The sequence below is a fragment of the Choloepus didactylus genome, chromosome 5, assembly GCF_015220235.1.
Source record: "Choloepus didactylus isolate mChoDid1 chromosome 5, mChoDid1.pri, whole genome shotgun sequence".
NCBI lineage: Eukaryota > Metazoa > Chordata > Mammalia > Pilosa > Megalonychidae > Choloepus > Choloepus didactylus.
This window is the reverse complement of record NC_051311.1, coordinates 69,718,717-69,737,303: the sequence shown is the minus strand read 5'-3', so window position 1 is coordinate 69,737,303 and position 18,587 is coordinate 69,718,717. Positions and strand designations below refer to the sequence as shown.

Here is an 18,587-nt window from a genome sequence, read left to right as displayed (position 1 = left end):
TTCATTTGTGAACTAGGATGTGCTCACGATAGGCTTCAGCCAGGTTTGGGGGACCTGTAGGGTAGGCCTGCCGGGAGACTTGGAAAGAGAAGATCATCCTACACATAAACACTAAGTCTAGAAACAAGTCCTTGCTGTGTTAGAACCTGCATCACTGATTCAAATTTCTCATCTGGTATGGCTGCCTGAGACTCATATATGAGCCCTAAGAAAAAGTAGCTGGGGTGGAAGAGGCAGGGTGGAGAGGGGAGGGTTGGTCACACAGAACTGAAAACCAAAACCAAAACCGACTATCCCTGCTGTTTTCATTAGAAGCTCCACTAGTTTTGAGAGTTCAGAAGTGCTTGACTAAAATGGAGTGCGTTCTTCCGTCTCAGCACAAGGAAAGATCCAACCTGGGAGGCTGCAGATGGGGGCTGCACCTAGCAGGAAACAACCGGCAGTTGTGGGTGGCAGGGAGCAGTTCCTTGGACAGCTTTGCAGATGGAGGAGACTTTGGAAGAATCAAAAAGTACTTTTCATTAACTCACATGAATTTCCCTCAGAGATTCCCAAATCAGTGGAGAGACTTCAGAGGGAGAGTGAAGGATCCAACACATTACTACAATAAATGTGATTCTATTTTTTAAATGTATGTTTTATTGTGATCTTTAACATCTACACATATTTTAATGCATTTTTTATTGTTCATTTAAATGTGATTTTATTTTTTTTACTGACGTTGTTCACATACCATACAATTATCCCAAGATCCAAAGTGTATAATCAGTTGCCCCCGGTACCTTCATACAGCTGTGCATTCATCACCAAAATTAAGTTTTTTTTCAATTTTTAGAACATCTTCATTACTTCAGAAAAGAAATGATGACAAAGAAAAACAGGAAATTCAAATCCTCTCATACCCCTAACCAACCCCCCTCCATTATTGACTTATAGTATTGGTATAGTACATTTGTTACTGTTAATGAAAGAACAGTAGTTAAAATACTACTAACTGTAGTATATAGTTTGCAATAGGTATATTTTTTTCCCTATATGTCCCTCTATTATTAACTTCTAGTTATAGTGTCATACATTTGTTCTGGTTCACAAAAGAGAGTTCTAATAGTTGTACAGTTAATCATGGACATTGCACACCATAAAGTTCACTGTTTTATCCATTCCCATCTTTTAACCTCCAACTTCCCTTCTGGTGACATATGTGACTCTGAGGTACCCCTTTCCATGACATTCACGCACCATTCGGCCCTGTTAGTTAGTCTCACAATGTGCTACTGTCATCTCTGTCCATTTCTAAACATTTAAGTTCAACCTAGTTGAACATTCTGCTCATAATAAGCAACCGCTCCCCATTCTTTAGCTTCATTCTATATCCTGGTAACTTATATTTCATGTCTATGAGTTTACATATAAGTTAGTTGATATCAGTGAGACCCTGCAATATTTGTCCTCATGTGTCTGACTTATTTCACTCCATATACTTCACTCAAGTTTTCTTCATCAACCCATTTTTTTAAGATGGTTTTGTTCACATACCATACATTCCATCCGAAGTAAACAATTGATGGTTCCCTGTATAGTCAAGTATCTATGCATTCACCACCATCACCACTAGCTATATAAGGACATCTCCATTTCTTTCACAAAGCAGGAGGAAGAGTCAAAGAAGGCAGAGAGACAAAAGGAAAAGAAAAAAGAAATAGAAAACAAAACAAAACAAAACAAAACAAAAACAGACATGATAGCTATGAAGCAACAAAAGGAAAGATAGCATTAAACTAAAGTAGAATAAAGAGTCAGACAACATTACCAATGCCAGGAGTCCCATACCACCCCCTCCCATTATGTCCCCTCCTATATGCATTTAGCATTGGTATGTTGCCCTTGCTACATTAAATGAAGCATAATACAATGTTTCTGTTAATTATAGTCTCTAGTTTGCATTGATTGTATTTTTCCCCCAATACCTCCCTATTTTTAATACCTTGCAAGGTTGACATTCATTTGTTCTCCCTCACGAAAACAACATATTTGTACATTTTATCACAATTGTTGAGCATTCTAAGTTTCACTGAGTTATCCAGTACCAGTCTTAATCTTTCCTCTTTCTTACTGGTGTCCCACATGCTCTTAACCTTCCTCTTTCAATCATATTCACAGTCATCTTTGTTCAGTGTACTTACATTGCTGTGCTACCATCACCCAAAATTGTGTTCCAAACCTCTCACTTCTGTCTTTTCCTATCTCTCTGTAGTGCTCCCTTTAGGATTTCCTGTACAGCAGGTATCTTGTTCACAAACTCTGTCATTGTCTGTTTGTCAACGCATATATTAAGCTCTCCCTCATATTTGAAGGACAGTTTGCCAGATATAGGATCCTTGGTTGGCGGTTTTTGTCTTTCAGTATCTTAAAAAAATCATACCACTTCCTTCTTGCCTCCATGGTTTCTGCTGAGAAATCCACACACAGTCTTATCAAGCTTCCTTTGTATGTGATGGATTGCTTTTCTCTTGCTGCTTTCAGGATTCTCTCTTTGTCTTTGACGTTTGATAAACTGATTATTAAGTGTCTTGGTGTAGGCCTATTCAGATCTATTCTGTTTGCGGTAGGCTGCACTTCTTGGATCTGTAATTTTAAGTCTTTCATAAGAGATGGCAAATTTTCATTGATTATTTCCTCTATTATTGCTTCTGCCCCTTTTCCCTCCTCTTCTCCTTCTGGGACACACATGAAACATACATTCATGCATTTTATGTTGTCATTCAGTTCCCGGAGATGTTGCTCATATTTTTCCATTCTTTTCTCTATCTGTTCTTTTGTGCATAGGCTTTCAGGTACCTTGTTCTCCCGTTCCTGAGTGTTTTCTTCTGCCTCTTGAGATCCGATGTTGTATGTCTCCATTGTGTCTTTCATCTCTTGTGTTGTGTCTTGCATTTCCACAGATTCTGTCAGTTGTTTTTTTGAACTTTCTATTTCTACCTTATGTACACCCAGTGTTTTCTTTATATGCTTCATCTCTTTTGCCATATCTTCCCTAAACTTTTTGAATTGATTTGGCATTAGTTGCTTAATTTCCTGTATCTCAGTTGAAGTGTAAGTTTGTTCCTTTGGCTGGGCCATACCTTCATTTTTCCTTAGTGTAGGTTGTAGTTTTCTATTGTCTAGGCATCTGGTTTCCTTGGTTTCCCCAATCAGGTTTTCTCAGACCAGAACTGGCTGAGGGGGAAATAGTTAGTATCAGGTTTCCTTGAGGGTGTGTCTTAGAAGATTTACACACCCTGTGAGGCCTCAGGCCACTGTTTTTTCTAACCTGTCCAGCAGGTGGCACCTGTCAGCCTGTAGCTCCTGACTAGTGTAAGAAGGTGTGGCATCCTTAGTTTCTGTTTTGACTGCTTTCCCCCAGGCTCTTGGGCCTGGTTCTGAATGGAAGATGGGTAATAGAGCTGGGCACTACCTCCTTTCTCTTAGGGAAGACACACCCCCTAGGGAGTTATCATTTGCATTTAAATAGGTTCTTTGTCTCTCTGACTCTACTATCTCCACCCTTGTCTGAGTCGGCGCACTGCAAACTGAAAATTGCTGAGGCTTTCTCCACTGAGCTGCTCAGGTTGAGAGAGAGAAAAGAGGACAGAAAGCCTCCTTTCAGGGCCAATCCACGGCCCTCAGTCTCATCCATCGGCCAGAGATAGCACCCGGTCCTCTGGGATCCCCCTCCCAGGCAGAGAACTCCCCTGGCTCTTCAAGGTCAGTCATCACTAAAAGCCTCTTTCTGCTTTTTGGGGATTTGTAGCTTGCATTGAGCTGTCCACATTTGCCAATTAAAACCCCAATTGGAGCTGGACTGAGGTATATTTGCTTGTTCATAGAGTGCTGCTCTCTATCACAGCGAGGCTTTGCAGTTTGGGCTGCAATGGCGGGAAGGGGCTCCCAGCTCGGGTCCTCAGTTTCAACTAACAGATCCCATGCTGTGATGTCAGGCATTCCTTCCAATCCAGGTTGATGCACAATGTGTGGATAGTCACAGTTGTCCCCCAGCAGTTATTCCAGATCATTTACTAGTTGTTTCTGGTTGTTTATTAGTTGGTCCAGGGGAACTAACTAACTTCCACTCCTCTCTATGCCACCATCTTCTTCTGTCTCTCTTAAATGTGATGCTATTTTAACACAGGCTGGTATAACCTGGATTAATGCTTGTAAGAAAATAATATCAATAAGGTTCTCTTCCATTAAGAGTAAAGGTGTGCTGGTTTGGATGTATTATGTCCCCCAAAACACCATGTTCTTTGATGTAATTTTGTGGGGGAAGATGTTACTAGTGTTGATTAGATTGTAAATTTTTGATTGAGTGTTTCCAAGGAGATGTGACCCACCCAACTGTGGGTGATAACTCTGATTAGATAATTTCCATGGAGGTATGGCTCTGCCCATTCAGCATGGGCCTTGATTAGTTCACTGGAACACTAAATAAGCTCAGACAGAAGGAGCAAGCTTGCTACAGCCAAGAGGGACACTTTGAAGGATGTGCAGGAGTTGAGAGAGAAGCTGCAGATGAGAGAATTTGAAGATGGCTGTTGAAAGCAGACTCTTGCTCCAGAGAAGCTAAGAGAGGACAAACGCCCCAAGAGCAACTGAGAGTGACATTTTGAAGAGGAGCTGTGGCCTAGAGAGGAACGTCCTGGGAGAAAGCCATTTTGAAACCAGAACTTGGAGCAGATGCCAGCCACATGCCTTCCTAGCTAATAGAGGTTTTCTGGACGTCATTGGCCATCCTCCAGGGAAGGTACCTGATTGTTGATGCGTTACCTTGGACACTTTATGGCCTTAAGAGTGTAACTGTGTAACAAATAAACCCCCTTTATAAAAGGCAATCAATTTCTGCTATTTTGCATTCCAGCAGCATTAGCAAACTAGAACAGAAAGTATCATGGGATGGTGGAATTTGCACCAGCTATGGAGTCAACACACCTGGAGAGACTCCAGCTCCACCACTTACTCTCTGCCAGGCACTGCTCCAAGTGCTTTTGGGTGTTTATTCATTTAATCCTCCCAACAAGCCCGTTACTGTCTCCATTTTACAGAAGAGAAAATGGAAGCACAGAGAAGTTAAGCAACTTTCCCAGATCACATAGCTTGTAAGTGGTAAATCTGGGACCTGAAAGAGAGAGCCTGGTTTCAGAGCCTGTGCTCTGGAACAGTCATATTTTTTGTGGTTTTGCCTTGCACAGAGAAGTTTCTTACTAAATGTTTGTGGACTCACATAATTTTATCAAGGTATTAAAAATGCATTGGGTTTATTATTCTGGGCTTAATAGACTGATTACATTTAAAAGCAAACAGAAAATGTTTACATTAAAATGAAATAAAATCAGAAGTTATCAGAACATGATACAATGATTTATTAAACTTTCTGATTAACCAAGGAAAATTACTTAATGCTTTCAACATCTTCTTATCCCATGAGGAAACCAAATTTCTAGGACATTCTGTGACCCACACTAAGCCACAGAGCTGACAAGTAAAGTAGTCTATTCTAGATCCTGGGACTCCCTGATTGCTCCTCTAGATCTTTCCTCCAGGATTACATCTCTGCCTAATCTCAGGCAGAGAGACTGGGCTAACCAAGAACATTCCCTGGAGATCAGTGACTTGGACAACAAAACCCCAAGGGTTGGGTTTCTTTCCTGCTTCCTGCCATCCAGTTGATTCTAGTTAGTTATTCTAGTTAATCATGCTGAGAATCAATCACAAGTTATTAAAAAGAAGAAAAATGTTCAAAACACAATGGACAACCACTCTTACTTCAAACATAAATAGCACTACCCATTTTCAGCTCTGCGTCAGGCAATTAAATTACAACAATAAAGGATAATTGATATAAATAAGGAAATTCACCAAGCGTGTTCTCCAGGTTCACTTACCTTGCTGTGGAGGATGATAGGCAGCGGTAGTAAAAGCAACAGAGTGGAAAGAATGAGGAGAAGCCGGCGATAAATCAAAACGTAACTGAGAAACTTCATTGTCCCCAGCAAGTGCCTTGGTTAGTGACTGGCTCAATATAAGGCAGATGTTAACTATCTAACCTGGATTAATATTTCTCCAGCCCATCATCTTCAGTCCTGCCTTAGAATGACCAACATTGGTTAAAATTAAATCTTGTTTTATTAATGTTTTACAGTCAGAATGAACATGGAGAGATAAGCCCAAGAGCGTTTGAGGGACGAAGAAAAAAGACCATTTGGTCATATGTTGAAAGGTAAAACTCTTCTTTCTTTACTTTCTTTGCTCACATTTACTGGTCTAGAGAATGGACAAATCTAGGAGAAGGCAAAATCACGAAGCTGGTTGAGTTGTCCACAATGAGATCTCTCTACCCCTTTTGATGTCTTGTGACTTCCTGGACTCCTGACTGGAATAATTACTAGACTGTGGTGATGCCTCTAGTACGCTTTATAAGGAAACATATTTTCTGCATGTGAATTGAAATAGCAACTCCAACTGTAGGAATTTTAGTATATGGCAAGTGTGAAAGGGAAATGTTTTGGTACAAATGGGTTGTTCTGGGGCTTCTCAACTAATGTACGAAGGCAGGCTTTAGTGAAAAGCTCCTGACCTCTCCCATTCACAAATCCTCCGTCCCATTCAAAAGATAAATATAGTGCTTCTGATATTGAGTGGCATTTCCCCCCCAAACCACACTCTGTGATTTCTTTACTGTTTTAAAGCAAATTTCAGTGTTCTTCTTGGACCCTATGGTGCCCTTAAATGGGAAAACAAAAGTGACCAGAAAGTCTTTTTTAGGCCCTGCCGTTTAAGGCCTGTTGAATTGATATGATCATGCTGATACTGATTAGATAATTTTCAGGAATTCCACACAGTGATGAGTCATTAGGCCTACACAAGGTGCACACACGTGAAGATAGGTACTGTCTTAGTGATACGGAGGATCCATTTTCCCTTTTCCAGGGCCAGGAACTCTTCAGTTTGTTTCTCATTGTGTTGTAAAATTAATTATCCAAGAACACTCAACTAAGCAACAACTATTATGCACCCAAATAGCTAAATAAAATCCAATACAAAACACATTCTCCAATAATTCATAGTCAACTTCTCTTGGCACAAATTACCTTACTCTTGAATAATCTCTGATTATTATTTATACCTTATTTCTAATTCTCCCTTAATGTAACTGCTTCCTTTTTCTGCCAAGGATAATAATTCTTTTTTACCAACATTCACCATATCGTTAATGTAAATGCAACCACAATTGTCAAATTCGCCTTTTCTGTGTACAGAAAAACATAAATCTCTCTTGATACCTTCTGGTTGTGTCACGTGTTATCTATCTGATTTAGAATCATTGAGTAATCATGGATTATTCCATTTAAAACACATTCTTTACAACTATAAAATTGTTCATTCATTGATAGTAATCTAGTATGTGCCAGAGAGCTTACAGTCACTACCTCAATCAATCTCCAAAACCCAATAGCAGGTCTATATGTATTATGATTATTTATATTTTAAAGATTTGGAACTAAAATTTTAAAAAGCCTAAGTAAAATATCCCAGTTGGTAAGTTGTATAACAATGACTCGAATGCGTCTCTTTCTGGCCCCTAAGCTAATGTTTTTTGTACCAACTCATGCGTCTAGTATTACGACTGCTAATTTGACACTAAAATCTAAAACATCAAACCTAGAATTTATATGTAGGCACCTGGTTTGTTTGACTTAAGAATCATAGCTCTAGAGCTCAACTTTTTTACATCACTATCAAGCCTTACAAAATGGACGTAACTTATGCGAAACTCAGCTTCCAGCACCAAGGGAAAGAAAGGTTTCTTCTCTGTATTAAACAAGTTATTTGTCCAGGATGTTTAAATTAAATAGGAAGTCATCATGTGGGAAATGGAAACCAGCTTTCACACAGCCAACCCCTTTGCTTTTCTCGGATATATTTTCTGATTATCTTTCTCATGCCACCTTCACTCCCAAATTTGTGCTTTTCTTCAGGCCTTCCCCTCTGTTTTTAAATCGTACCTTTGTTGACCTATCTCAAATCTGTTGCCCTCTATAAAACCATTCTGAAAATTTTAAACCTTGCCCCTCTCCCTGATTCCTGAGTTCCCATGCACTCACCCAGGGTGCTCCTTGGACCAGCTGCATCTAATCACTTGGGGTACTTGACAAAAATGCAGATTCCCTCCCCTATTGAATCAAAATAGGGCTTGGGAACCTGCTTGTTTCGTTGGCTCCCTAGGTGGTATTTATGCATGCTAAAATTTGAGAACATTAACTTTGTTTTTCTAAGACACAAATTGGTCCAGAGTAGACTAAATTATATGATTTACTATTTCAATAATTCAGGTAAATCTTAAATCCTCAAGAATATTTTTAGTTATTTGAGTACAGGGGCCATGAATTTACTTTCTTTGCATCCTTCAAGTCTATAGCAAAGTGCAGTAAAACTAAATACTCAGTGAATAGTTTCTCTAAGCTAAGATATGCATATTAACAAATGGGAACCAAATAGCCTCATGGGAACAATTCACGGGAACAATTCTTCAATAGAGTATTTAGGTTTGCAAAGAGACATGGCTTGTTCAATGGGGAATATTTGCTCCATCTCCAGTGTACCTATAGAGACCTCCATGAAAAAGTATGTATACTGAGCAGAACAGTGTCTGTTACTAGTGAAAACACAAATCCCAAGATGTTTTTTTCTGTTGGTGAAAGAAGCCATGTACATTTGTATATAAAAATATATTGCATTGACTTCAATTTTATATTCCCATTTCATTCTTAAAATGTCTGGGGTTCAAAGTGGGTGCCAGTTTTAGTCAACTGTCATTATTGAAACTATCAGGTTGAGGAAGGTAAGTTAGTCATTTGTTCCTAAACCTCAACTAGCCCCTAATTCTAAACCCACTCACGGTACATCCCTATTTGTATATTCTAGTCACCTTCATAAATTTCATATCTTTCAGATGCTGCACTGTGAAGGGGATATTGAGTGCCACACATGAGCTGTACCCAAAATATATTTTTAGATATTATGAACACAGATCAATTCCTTGACTGGCATCCAGTAGTCATTTACCTTGGCACTTTTTCATGCTTTCAGTATTTGCTCTTGTCTCACTATTCCTTAAGCTGATGAATTCTCTTGACAAAAGCAAATGGATTTTATATATATATATATATATATATATATATATATATATATATATATAGTAAATTCTTAGGCCCATGCCAATCAACTTTATCAGCTATTATTTTCCTATTTTAAAATAAAGGACAAAAGAAATATCTAGGATAGGATAATCTCCCTTTGAGTCTCTAGATTCTTGCACCCATTCCTAAACACTTAAATTGGTGTCATTTATTATTAACCACAACTTCAATAACCATCCCTCCAATGCTAGGAAGTAAATGACTGACTGGTGAAGATTGAACTGTGCCCTCAAGGTGGCCAACCCAAGCTTTCATGAAGTTAAAGTCCCAGAAGAGGAGGACTTAACTGTAGGAAAATACAGCTGCTGCCAGAACAATTTGGCAGTGGAGTACAGCCACAGTTGGTCACTCTCTGTCCCAGAGTAGGAAGAAATGGCTTTTTCTCCATCAAGCCTGACCACATCTTCATCTTGGACTCTGGGCGATGAAAGGGACAAATATAGGAGAAGAGGGATTGGGGGCTGTGGGGAGTGGGGGGGTTGTAGGGAAGTAAGGAAGATGAGAAAGGACATTCCAGAGCACTTAGCCTACTTAGAAAAGGGACATTTAATAAAGCTACCCTAAAATCTAGAACACTGTGCCTGTCTGCTCCTTTCGCTGCTTGTCCCCACTCTCCTGCCCTGTAGCCTTCCGTACAGTAGCATCCCAGCAGACTTCACACATGTGACAGTATTATAATCCTCATGGGAACTTTTAAGGTGTTCAGAGGTATCCCAGAACTCCTGGATGTAGCATTTATTAAGTCAGAACCTAGGTGGGAAAGCAGAATAGAGTTTAAGGTGTTCTGAGAGGGTTTCATTATTCTGGACTCAGAAACAAAAGCAGAGAATCCATAGAAGTGGATTGTGTGGAGCTATCACTTGATCCCAGCTGATTCAAGGGTTCACTGCTTCTATAAAGTCAGAAGGGTCCCATATAGTTCAGTCAGATTACTTGGTCAAAAACTGCCTTTGGATATAACTAAAGAGGCTGGTTTCAAGACACTAGTGAGATAAAATCTTAATTCTGCTATTAATTTCCTGTTGCTCACAGACATGTGCCCATTTTTCTCTCAAAAAGAAAGAAAAAAGCAAACTGATATTTCTCCCATCATTTTTGCCTCCAAATACATTGTCCCTTTTGGGCTTGGAACATCTCCTGATCTTGATGACAACGAAAAGATAAAGTGTAATCATAGTTCTTAATTGTGATTTCATTTTAAGGGTAGTGAGTATCATTGACACTATCCAGCTGACTGTCAAGCTGACCCATCTTTCTTGGAAATTATTTTTTACCTACGTGTGGAATATTTCACATTATTAGCATGAATACAGGAAGTCAGCCAGGCTGCCTTCTCACAGTAATTTTCTGTTGGCATAGCTACAGCAGTCACTGCTTTCACCACTTTTATTATTTGATTTTGGTGGCTTTGGGCTCAAAATGGTTCCTTTAAAAGTGAACTCAGTGGTGTTTAAAGAAAGTAAATGTGTGCCTCGGGGCTACCTACAACCTTGTGAAGAAGCATATACCAATACTGATACTGAAAAGTTAATTATGCTTACATTTTTGTCTATTTCTTTTACCATAGATTCACAGAGGTTCATATTTTCCTCTCAGTTTATATCACTGTGCAGTTAAACCACATTAACAGACCATGTGGGCACAGCTACCATATATTTTATACTTTGGGCTTGGATGAACACATGATGATGATAAGAAGTACTCTGAACACCAGGAGTGCTTTATAAAAATAAGATTAATAAAATGGATGCAACTAGAGATCCTTATAGTGAGTGAATTGATGTGAATAAAATACTGTGCCTTCACAAGGGAGCTGGCCATCCAGAGAAGGAGATGTCATGCACACAGCAAAGAACTTCCAGTAAGTGGAGCATAGACAAGTGCCATGGAGGGCAATTAGTTCTGTCTGCTCTGTTATTTTGCATAACAATTTCTATTTCAGTTCCTAAAATAATGAATGATAAATCCTCATGGCAGGGGCCTATACCTAATGTGGTTTTCTATATTTTTCAAAAAATCATAGTATCTCTGGCTTGGAAAGTTTTCAAGGCCTCCGTGAAATACTGATGCCAAAGAGGCCATACTTGCTTGGCCCATTCTTGAATACCTCCAATGATGGACAAATCATTCTCTCATTCCATATTTAAACATCCCCTCTTCGGTTAGAATTTTTCCCCCCAGATATTTCAAATTTCCAATTTCCAAAATTTGTCTTCTTGTAGCTTCCATCCACTATTTTAATACTGCTTCTGGGGATCATCTGGGGAAAAAATCAAGTTCCTCTTCCACGTGATAGTCCTTAATAAATTTGATATATTCCCTTATCTATTTGCTTCAACTATGCCTCATGTCCCTTTTTCACTATCCTGGTCACTCACTTCTGAATACAAGCTTGGACTAATTTTGTTCTATAATCCTGGCCTGGTTCCTGAGTCTAATGCTCTGCATCAGATGCTGTTTACCAGTAAGGAGCAGGATTGGTTCTGAAAGTGTTCTTACAGTAAGACAGGCTGAATTGCATGTGTTTTATTTCATTGCCTCATCATTACATGGCTGAATCATTTTGAGCTTCCTATCCATAAACACTCAAAATATTTTTCTATTTGCTATCTTGTCATACTGTATTTATTTGGCACATTTTTAGGATCAAGGCTGCATCCTAATTTTATCCTATTACTTTTCACCTTGTCATATTATTACATGTGCTTTGAATTGCCATGGCTTCTGACATTTATCACATGCATATTAGACATTATTTGATGATAATGTCCTCCATATTTTTATCCAAAATTATTGATAATTTATTCAACAGGTTTCTTCCTCTAAATACCTTTCTTCAAAGTTGTCACTTTAGCATTAGAAAGGAGATTTTGGGAACTATCATTAACTCAGATGCACTTAATTGTCTCCTTTTAGTAGTTCATTCTAAATATGGCCCAAGATATATACATCTAATGTACTGATATATAATTAATAACAATGACTTTCACCTTGTCAACAATCAGTTTGGCATTTACCTGTCTCCTGTCTTTGAGTAAAAACCCTAATATTTATTCTTCCTCACAGATTACCAACAGTCTGCCCAGTTTCCCTATTTCCAGGTTCAGAACTCATTTATTTAAATAACATCAGGGGGACTCTTGATCATCTGATCCATTTGTTCTCAACCCTGGATCCTTACTACAACTCCCTGAGGAACATTTTAAAAATACTGATGACTTTGCCCAAACACAGACCAATTGAATCAGAATTTCTTGAGCTGAGTCCAGAATTTTGGAAGTTTTTCAAGGCTTCCCCAGGTGATGCTGAAATGCAACCAGGGTTAAGAACTACTAATCTAGTCACATGTATTGGGTTTCCATCTCCCCGTACAAAAGTTTAGCCTATTCTGAGCAGTCGGATAAGCATACAGTAAAAATACATTTTAGGATTTCTCTTTTTCCCCTCCCATTTGTTTCCACAGTACCACAACTCCAAGCAGTGGGTTTATCACCTTTTCAATCATATTCTTGATGCAAATATAACTAAAGACAACATCTTAATATTTCTGTGCACTTAATGTATTTGCTTTCCTAATCCTGTTCTCATTGTTTTAGGCCATCCTTAGCTGTGTGCCTATATGGCTTAGAGTTCAGGTGCAGACAACAGAAACAACTCTAGCTAGTTTAAGCACAAATGGATTTTTTGGCAGATATTAAGGGGCTTATAAAATCACTGGAAGGTCTGGAAGAAGAAGCTCTATATTGAGCTTCTACAAACTAGAGGCCCCTGGAGTCATAGAGCTTCTGCCTGGATCAGCAAGACAGCTGCTGCCCCACAGCAGGAAGCCACAATTCTGGAAGCAGGTGACAAAAGCTCCTCAGCCTCTGCATTATAGACATAAGGGCAGCAGTTGGAAGGGAAGCAGAATGACATAATGCACAGTATTTGCCCCAGAGCCCTTCATGCATCCTCTGAGATTGGCATTTTAAATTATGACCTCTTCAGAGAGCTCCTGATGGAACCACATGGACTAATTTAGGAAAACTCTGTTTTTCTTTCATCAGAGTTGTTTGCAATTGAATGATTAGTAGGACATATCAGAGTTTTCCAAATATATGAGTATTCTCTTTTAGTAAAGTATTTTATGAAACAGTGATCACATTTTCTATAAAATTTTTGAGATCTACCTGCCAGAAATTTAGGTTACATGTCTGATTATGTTTAGCCTTCCCCTCTTTTGCTAGCATAAATGCTAAAAAGGACATAAACAATTGCTTCTAAGGCATAAGTTACTTTCAACTTCACTAACCAATTCTTCCTCTACTTTGAAATATGCATTTTTCTGGATAAGAATAGTTAGTAATTATGGTATCATTTATTTTTTCAAAGACATAAGAGTTTTCCTTCAATAATTACACAAAAATTAGAAATGTTCATATTTTCTAGAAAAAGAATGTTATCAGTATTAAATATGTGTGAATATATTTGTGTGACTCCATAGATAATCAGACAACTAGAAATATAGATGTGCAGTTAATATAACCCAATAGTGTGGGAAACCACCCGCATGTTGCCTCCTGGCCACTCTTTCCTCTCTTCTTCCCTGTAGACATGCTATTCCCAGACAAACCCACAAGAGCTGCTCAGATCTCAGTGGAAGCCACTGAGGAAAGAGAGAGCCTGGACTGAGAAGGGCAAAGCCTGAGGGAGTGAATCACTGAGGGGTAGGAGATGCCACCTGAAATTATAAAGACTTAAGGAAAGAAACATGAAATTACTAATGACTTGTATTTTATATCTGTCATATCACTGATTTCCAATAACTATCTTGTTTTTACAGCTGAGGCTCTGACAAGTCAAGTAATTGGCCTGAGATCATTCAAAGTCCAGATCTAGATCTGTCTGACTCCAAAGCTGGTTCTCTTTCCCCCCAACTCACTACCAATTCAGGCTTCATATGTTCACCAGAATTGGGTGCCAAATAATGAGGAGAACACAGAGCGCAGGTCCCCAAAGTGAGGACATTTAATGACAGTGGAGCTAATGTTACTTCTGAGCAGCCTGTCTAAATTGCTATTTCTGGCAACAGTGTGAGAGAGATGGTACAATTTAGAGGATGGGACTATATATCATCCTAGCCAGTTGCACTTGGGTTCAAACTGAGCTGCCCAGGTAGATAATCTGTTCTTGGATCAGAGATTGGATGAGGCTGCAGTGCAGATGGAATGGTTTAGAAAGCTTGTTAGAGGTTGTGGGTTGGGGGTGGCAGATTAGTGGTTTTGGAAGTGCCTGGTGGTGACCTCAGGTGGTAGGAGATCAGGCTCATGGGTAGGTGTGACAAATTGTATGAGTTTTCCCAGACCAAGGGTTTTCTGGGACATGGGACTTTCAGTGCTAACATTAGGAGAGTCCTAGGCAAACAGGGATGGATGTTCACCCTGTCATGGTATCAAGAAAGATCTTACTCCCCATCAGCCAGAGATCTGGAAGTTACATTGATCCTTCCCTCTTGATTCCTCCCCTCATTCCATCCATCATGAAGGCCTGTTGATTTTACCTTCTATAGTCATCTCAAATCTCTCTTCTCTTCTCAACTGCCATGATGGTGATTGTTCAGGCTCTTGCCATCTCTCCCTATCACCCAACCTTCTAACTGATCTCAGTCTCCATTCCTGACACCCTCCTCAGTGTTGCCATCCTCCGTAATGTTGCCAGAAGGGTGGTACCAAACAAATCAGATCATGTCATTTTCCTGCTTTAGACACATCAATGGTACCCCACTCTGGAAAGAAGACAGTCCAATGTCCACACACAATTTAAAAACCCTACAGAATGTACGGCCACTCTGGGTCTTCAACCTCATCTCCTGCCATTGCTCTGCTTCACACAGTTTTTTTCTATAAAGCATTTCCCCAACAAATTACTTGCAGCCCCTGCCTCCCAGCAAAACACATACACATACACAAATCCATGTGCTCAAACATCTTCAAGCCTCTGCATCTGATTTTCATTTCTCTTGGAACATTCTTCCAATCCTTTATCCATGTATGCAATTCCTATTCATCTTTCAAAACCTTTTGTAATAAGAGGTAGCAAATACCTGTGAAAATATCTCTAAGGAGAGGACCCTATGTGGTTGGAAACAATAACTTGATAAGCTGCTTGGAGTTAGGAGTGACTTCCAGAAGGCCATGATCTGATAACAACGGAATGAAATATTATATAGACAATGCAATCTCACACCTTGCAAACAAACTGCATAGCTCTGTCTACAAGCCACGTGCTTGTGCATTCAGGACTGCCTTTCTTTCAGCTTGTAATTCTGTACTTATGCACTAAAATAGGATGGAACTGCTGGTATTTCTCAGAAAATAAAATTTTAAACTAAATGTCTCAATCAATACTTAATCTTACTAAGGGAGATGGTCAATAATCATTGCTAGAAGGCTGACAGAGCAATGATTTACAAAGTGTTGTCCAGAGATCAGCTACAGCAGCATCAACTGGGAAATTGTCAGAAATGTAAATCTCAGGCCCCTCCTCAGGGGAAAGGCTGAACTGAATCAGAAATTTAGGGGTGGGAGCAGAGGGCAGAAAGCTTTCTCTTACTAAGCCTCCAGGTGATTGTAATGCATTCCAACGTTAGAACTACTGCTCTCTCTAGTTGAGTGGTCTTTGCTTGGGCTACTGGGGCTGCTTTGTTTCCTGTTCTGCTTAGCTAATTGTGGCAATGATTTTTAGGAACACAGAAATTTGAGAATCCCTATTAGATTCCTAAATTAAACCACACCATCAGAGAGTTGCTTCCTTGGACAGCCTTGCATTATCTCTGGCAAATTTGACTTTTCTGAATAGTTCAGAGAAATGCTGTAGACTCACTTTGAAAGGTGAGTTATGAAGACAAAATGCCTGTGTTTGAATCCCACCTTCACTGCTTACTGACTATGCACAATCACGTAACCTCTTTGTGCATCGGTTTCCTTCCTTACTTGGGGATTAAAAATATACTACCTACTTCACAAGTGTTGGGGATTGAATCATCTCCCCCCAAAAAGGCATATTCAGGTCCCAACCCTGGTCCTGTGGGTGTGAACCCATTTGCAAATAGGACCTTTAAAGATGTTATTAGTTAAGGTGTGCCCAAACTGAATGAGGGTGGGCCTTAATCCAATATGGCCAAAATGCTTATATCCAAAAGAAATTGGACACACAGAGAGATGCCATGGGGAGCTGCCAAAAGCTGGAAGTCAATGGCATCCTCAAGAGAAAGAGAGATGATGCATGTGCGTTGTCATGTGACAGAAAAGCCTATAACCGAGGATCTCCTGCAGCCAGCCCCAGAAGGCCAAAGTCTTCTGGGAGAAAGCATTGCCCTCCTGACACCTCAATTTTGGGCCTCCAGCCTCAAAACTGTGAGCCAATAAATTTCTGTTGTTTAAGCCAACCCACTGTATGATATTTGTTTTAGCAGCAAGGAAACTAAAACAACAAGCTTGTTTGACTAGGAAATGAGAAAATATATGCAAAGTATTTAGAACAGTGACTTTTTAAAACAGCCATAAGGAACTGGGCTCTGGATTTGCTCCCTTGGTGTTGTGGAAGAGGTTACTTACCCTAGTCAAGGTTCCCTCTCTCTGAGAACCCACAGAAATAAGGATCCCTGTTTGGCTGCTGGGGTTTTTTCTGGGTATATTTTAAATAATAACATGGTTTCCTTCTCAACCTGGTTGCCAGATACTGAGAACCAAGATTGTGGCCTGCCTCTAACTCTTATGAAGGACCCTATGGCCGACATCTGAATATTGACCTCACCACGGGTTCAGATGTTTTATTACCTGCTTCTCCCTTTATCTTATTCAACTCAACTATATTTCATTTATTTTATCCCATATTCTATGTACCCTTCTTTCCCTCAATCTTTTTAAAGGATAAGATGGGGTAAAAATATAATTAATTAGTTTTATTAAATTAAGCAGTCCATCAGATACCCAGGCTATTAAAAGGTATCATTGGAGAGTGATGTCATCAACATGGCAACGTAAACAGCTACTGAAAACTTTTCTTCATACATTCAACAACAACAACAAAAAGACAATTATGAATTGTTTGAAACTCTGGAGGAGGATATAGAGTGGAGGAGGATAGAGACTGAAGAAGGACAATGCAAATGCTGAATTGACGAAAGAGAAGAAATATCAGTTGTCATTTTTTTTCTTTTTCTTTTTTCTTTTTTCCTAATATTCTCCTTTCTTTGTGGAAGAAATGGAAATGTTCTCATATAGATAGTGGTGGTGAATGCATAACTATGTGATTATACTGGGAACCACTGATTGTTTCCTTGGATGGGAATGTATGGCTTAGTAATAAAACTGTTTAAAAAATAAACCGAAAGATAAAAGTGCTGGAGAAAATGTGGAGAGAGGAATGTACCTAATCACTGCTGATGGGGAAGTAGAATGGTGCAGCCCATCTGGAGGGCAGTGTGGTGGTTCCGCAGGAAGCTAAGTATGGAGTTGCCACATGGTCGTGCAATCCCATTATTGAGTATATACTTGGAAGAACTGAGAACAAGGACACAAATGGACATTTGCACGGTGGAGTTTATGGTGGCAGTATTCATAGTTCTCAGTGGATGGATGTGGCCTAAGGCTACATCAACTGGTGAACGGAATGGCAAACTGTGGTGTATACATACAATGGAATATTGAGCTGCTACAAGGAGGAATGAAGTTGTGAGGTATACAACTAGGTGAACAGACCTTGATAACAGTATGTTGAGTAAAATAAACCAGAAATGAAAAGACAAAACATTATAATGCCTCACTAATAGGACTAACTATTATGTGCAAACTCTGAGAATTGAATCTGAGAGCATAGGTTATCAGGGGAAAACTTATGGTAAAGGTTCCTAGACTGTAAGCTCTTTACAACAGTTACATCTATTCCTGAGTTGTAAGGGCTATTTCTAAGTTCTGAGATGCTGAGGTCTTGTGTATAACCTGCTTGGACCTTGGAATTTTGGGTGTCTGTGTGATGTGACACCTGAGACTCAGAGCCAGAGTCCAGCAGCTATGAATGTCAACATTACCCCATACAGAAAATGTTAGAGGCTGAAAAAGACATCAGACTTCAATTAGAGATATGAATGAAATGGACTTGGTTAGGACAAAGTAAATCAGACTAAAGGGTAAAGGATGATACTGATGGTGTTTTAAAACTTCAGCTTCTGTATGAGACCAAAGGAAGAGATGTTTATGTGGAACAAAATCTATATTTTCTGTAGCACACTATATAATTTAACTTGTATGGTGACTTTAGTCAAACACCATAATTACATGGAACTTTGAATAGGGAGTGAGATCAGGTTGGTCT

General features: G+C 39.3%; 1 protein-coding gene and 1 long non-coding RNA gene across 4 annotated transcripts in view; one reads left to right on the top strand and one right to left on the bottom strand.

Annotated features, from left to right (window-relative positions):
• SLC13A1 (solute carrier family 13 member 1) overlaps positions 1-6,020 on the bottom strand; it is a 112,985-nt gene extending 106,965 nt beyond the window's left edge. For all 3 annotated transcript variants that reach the window (XM_037836266.1, XM_037836267.1, XM_037836268.1), the window contains exon 1: positions 5,919-6,020. In XM_037836266.1, the coding sequence (XP_037692194.1) occupies positions 5,919-6,017 (99 nt within the window). In that variant the 5' untranslated portion in view covers positions 6,018-6,020. The remainder of the gene's footprint in view (positions 1-5,918) is intronic.
• Positions 6,021-6,219: 199 nt separating this feature from the next.
• The window catches only part of LOC119534171, a 41,335-nt gene continuing 28,967 nt past the window's right edge, over positions 6,220-18,587 (top strand). The window contains exon 1 of the long non-coding RNA XR_005216974.1: positions 6,220-6,253. This is a non-coding gene — a long non-coding RNA (uncharacterized LOC119534171). The remainder of the gene's footprint in view (positions 6,254-18,587) is intronic.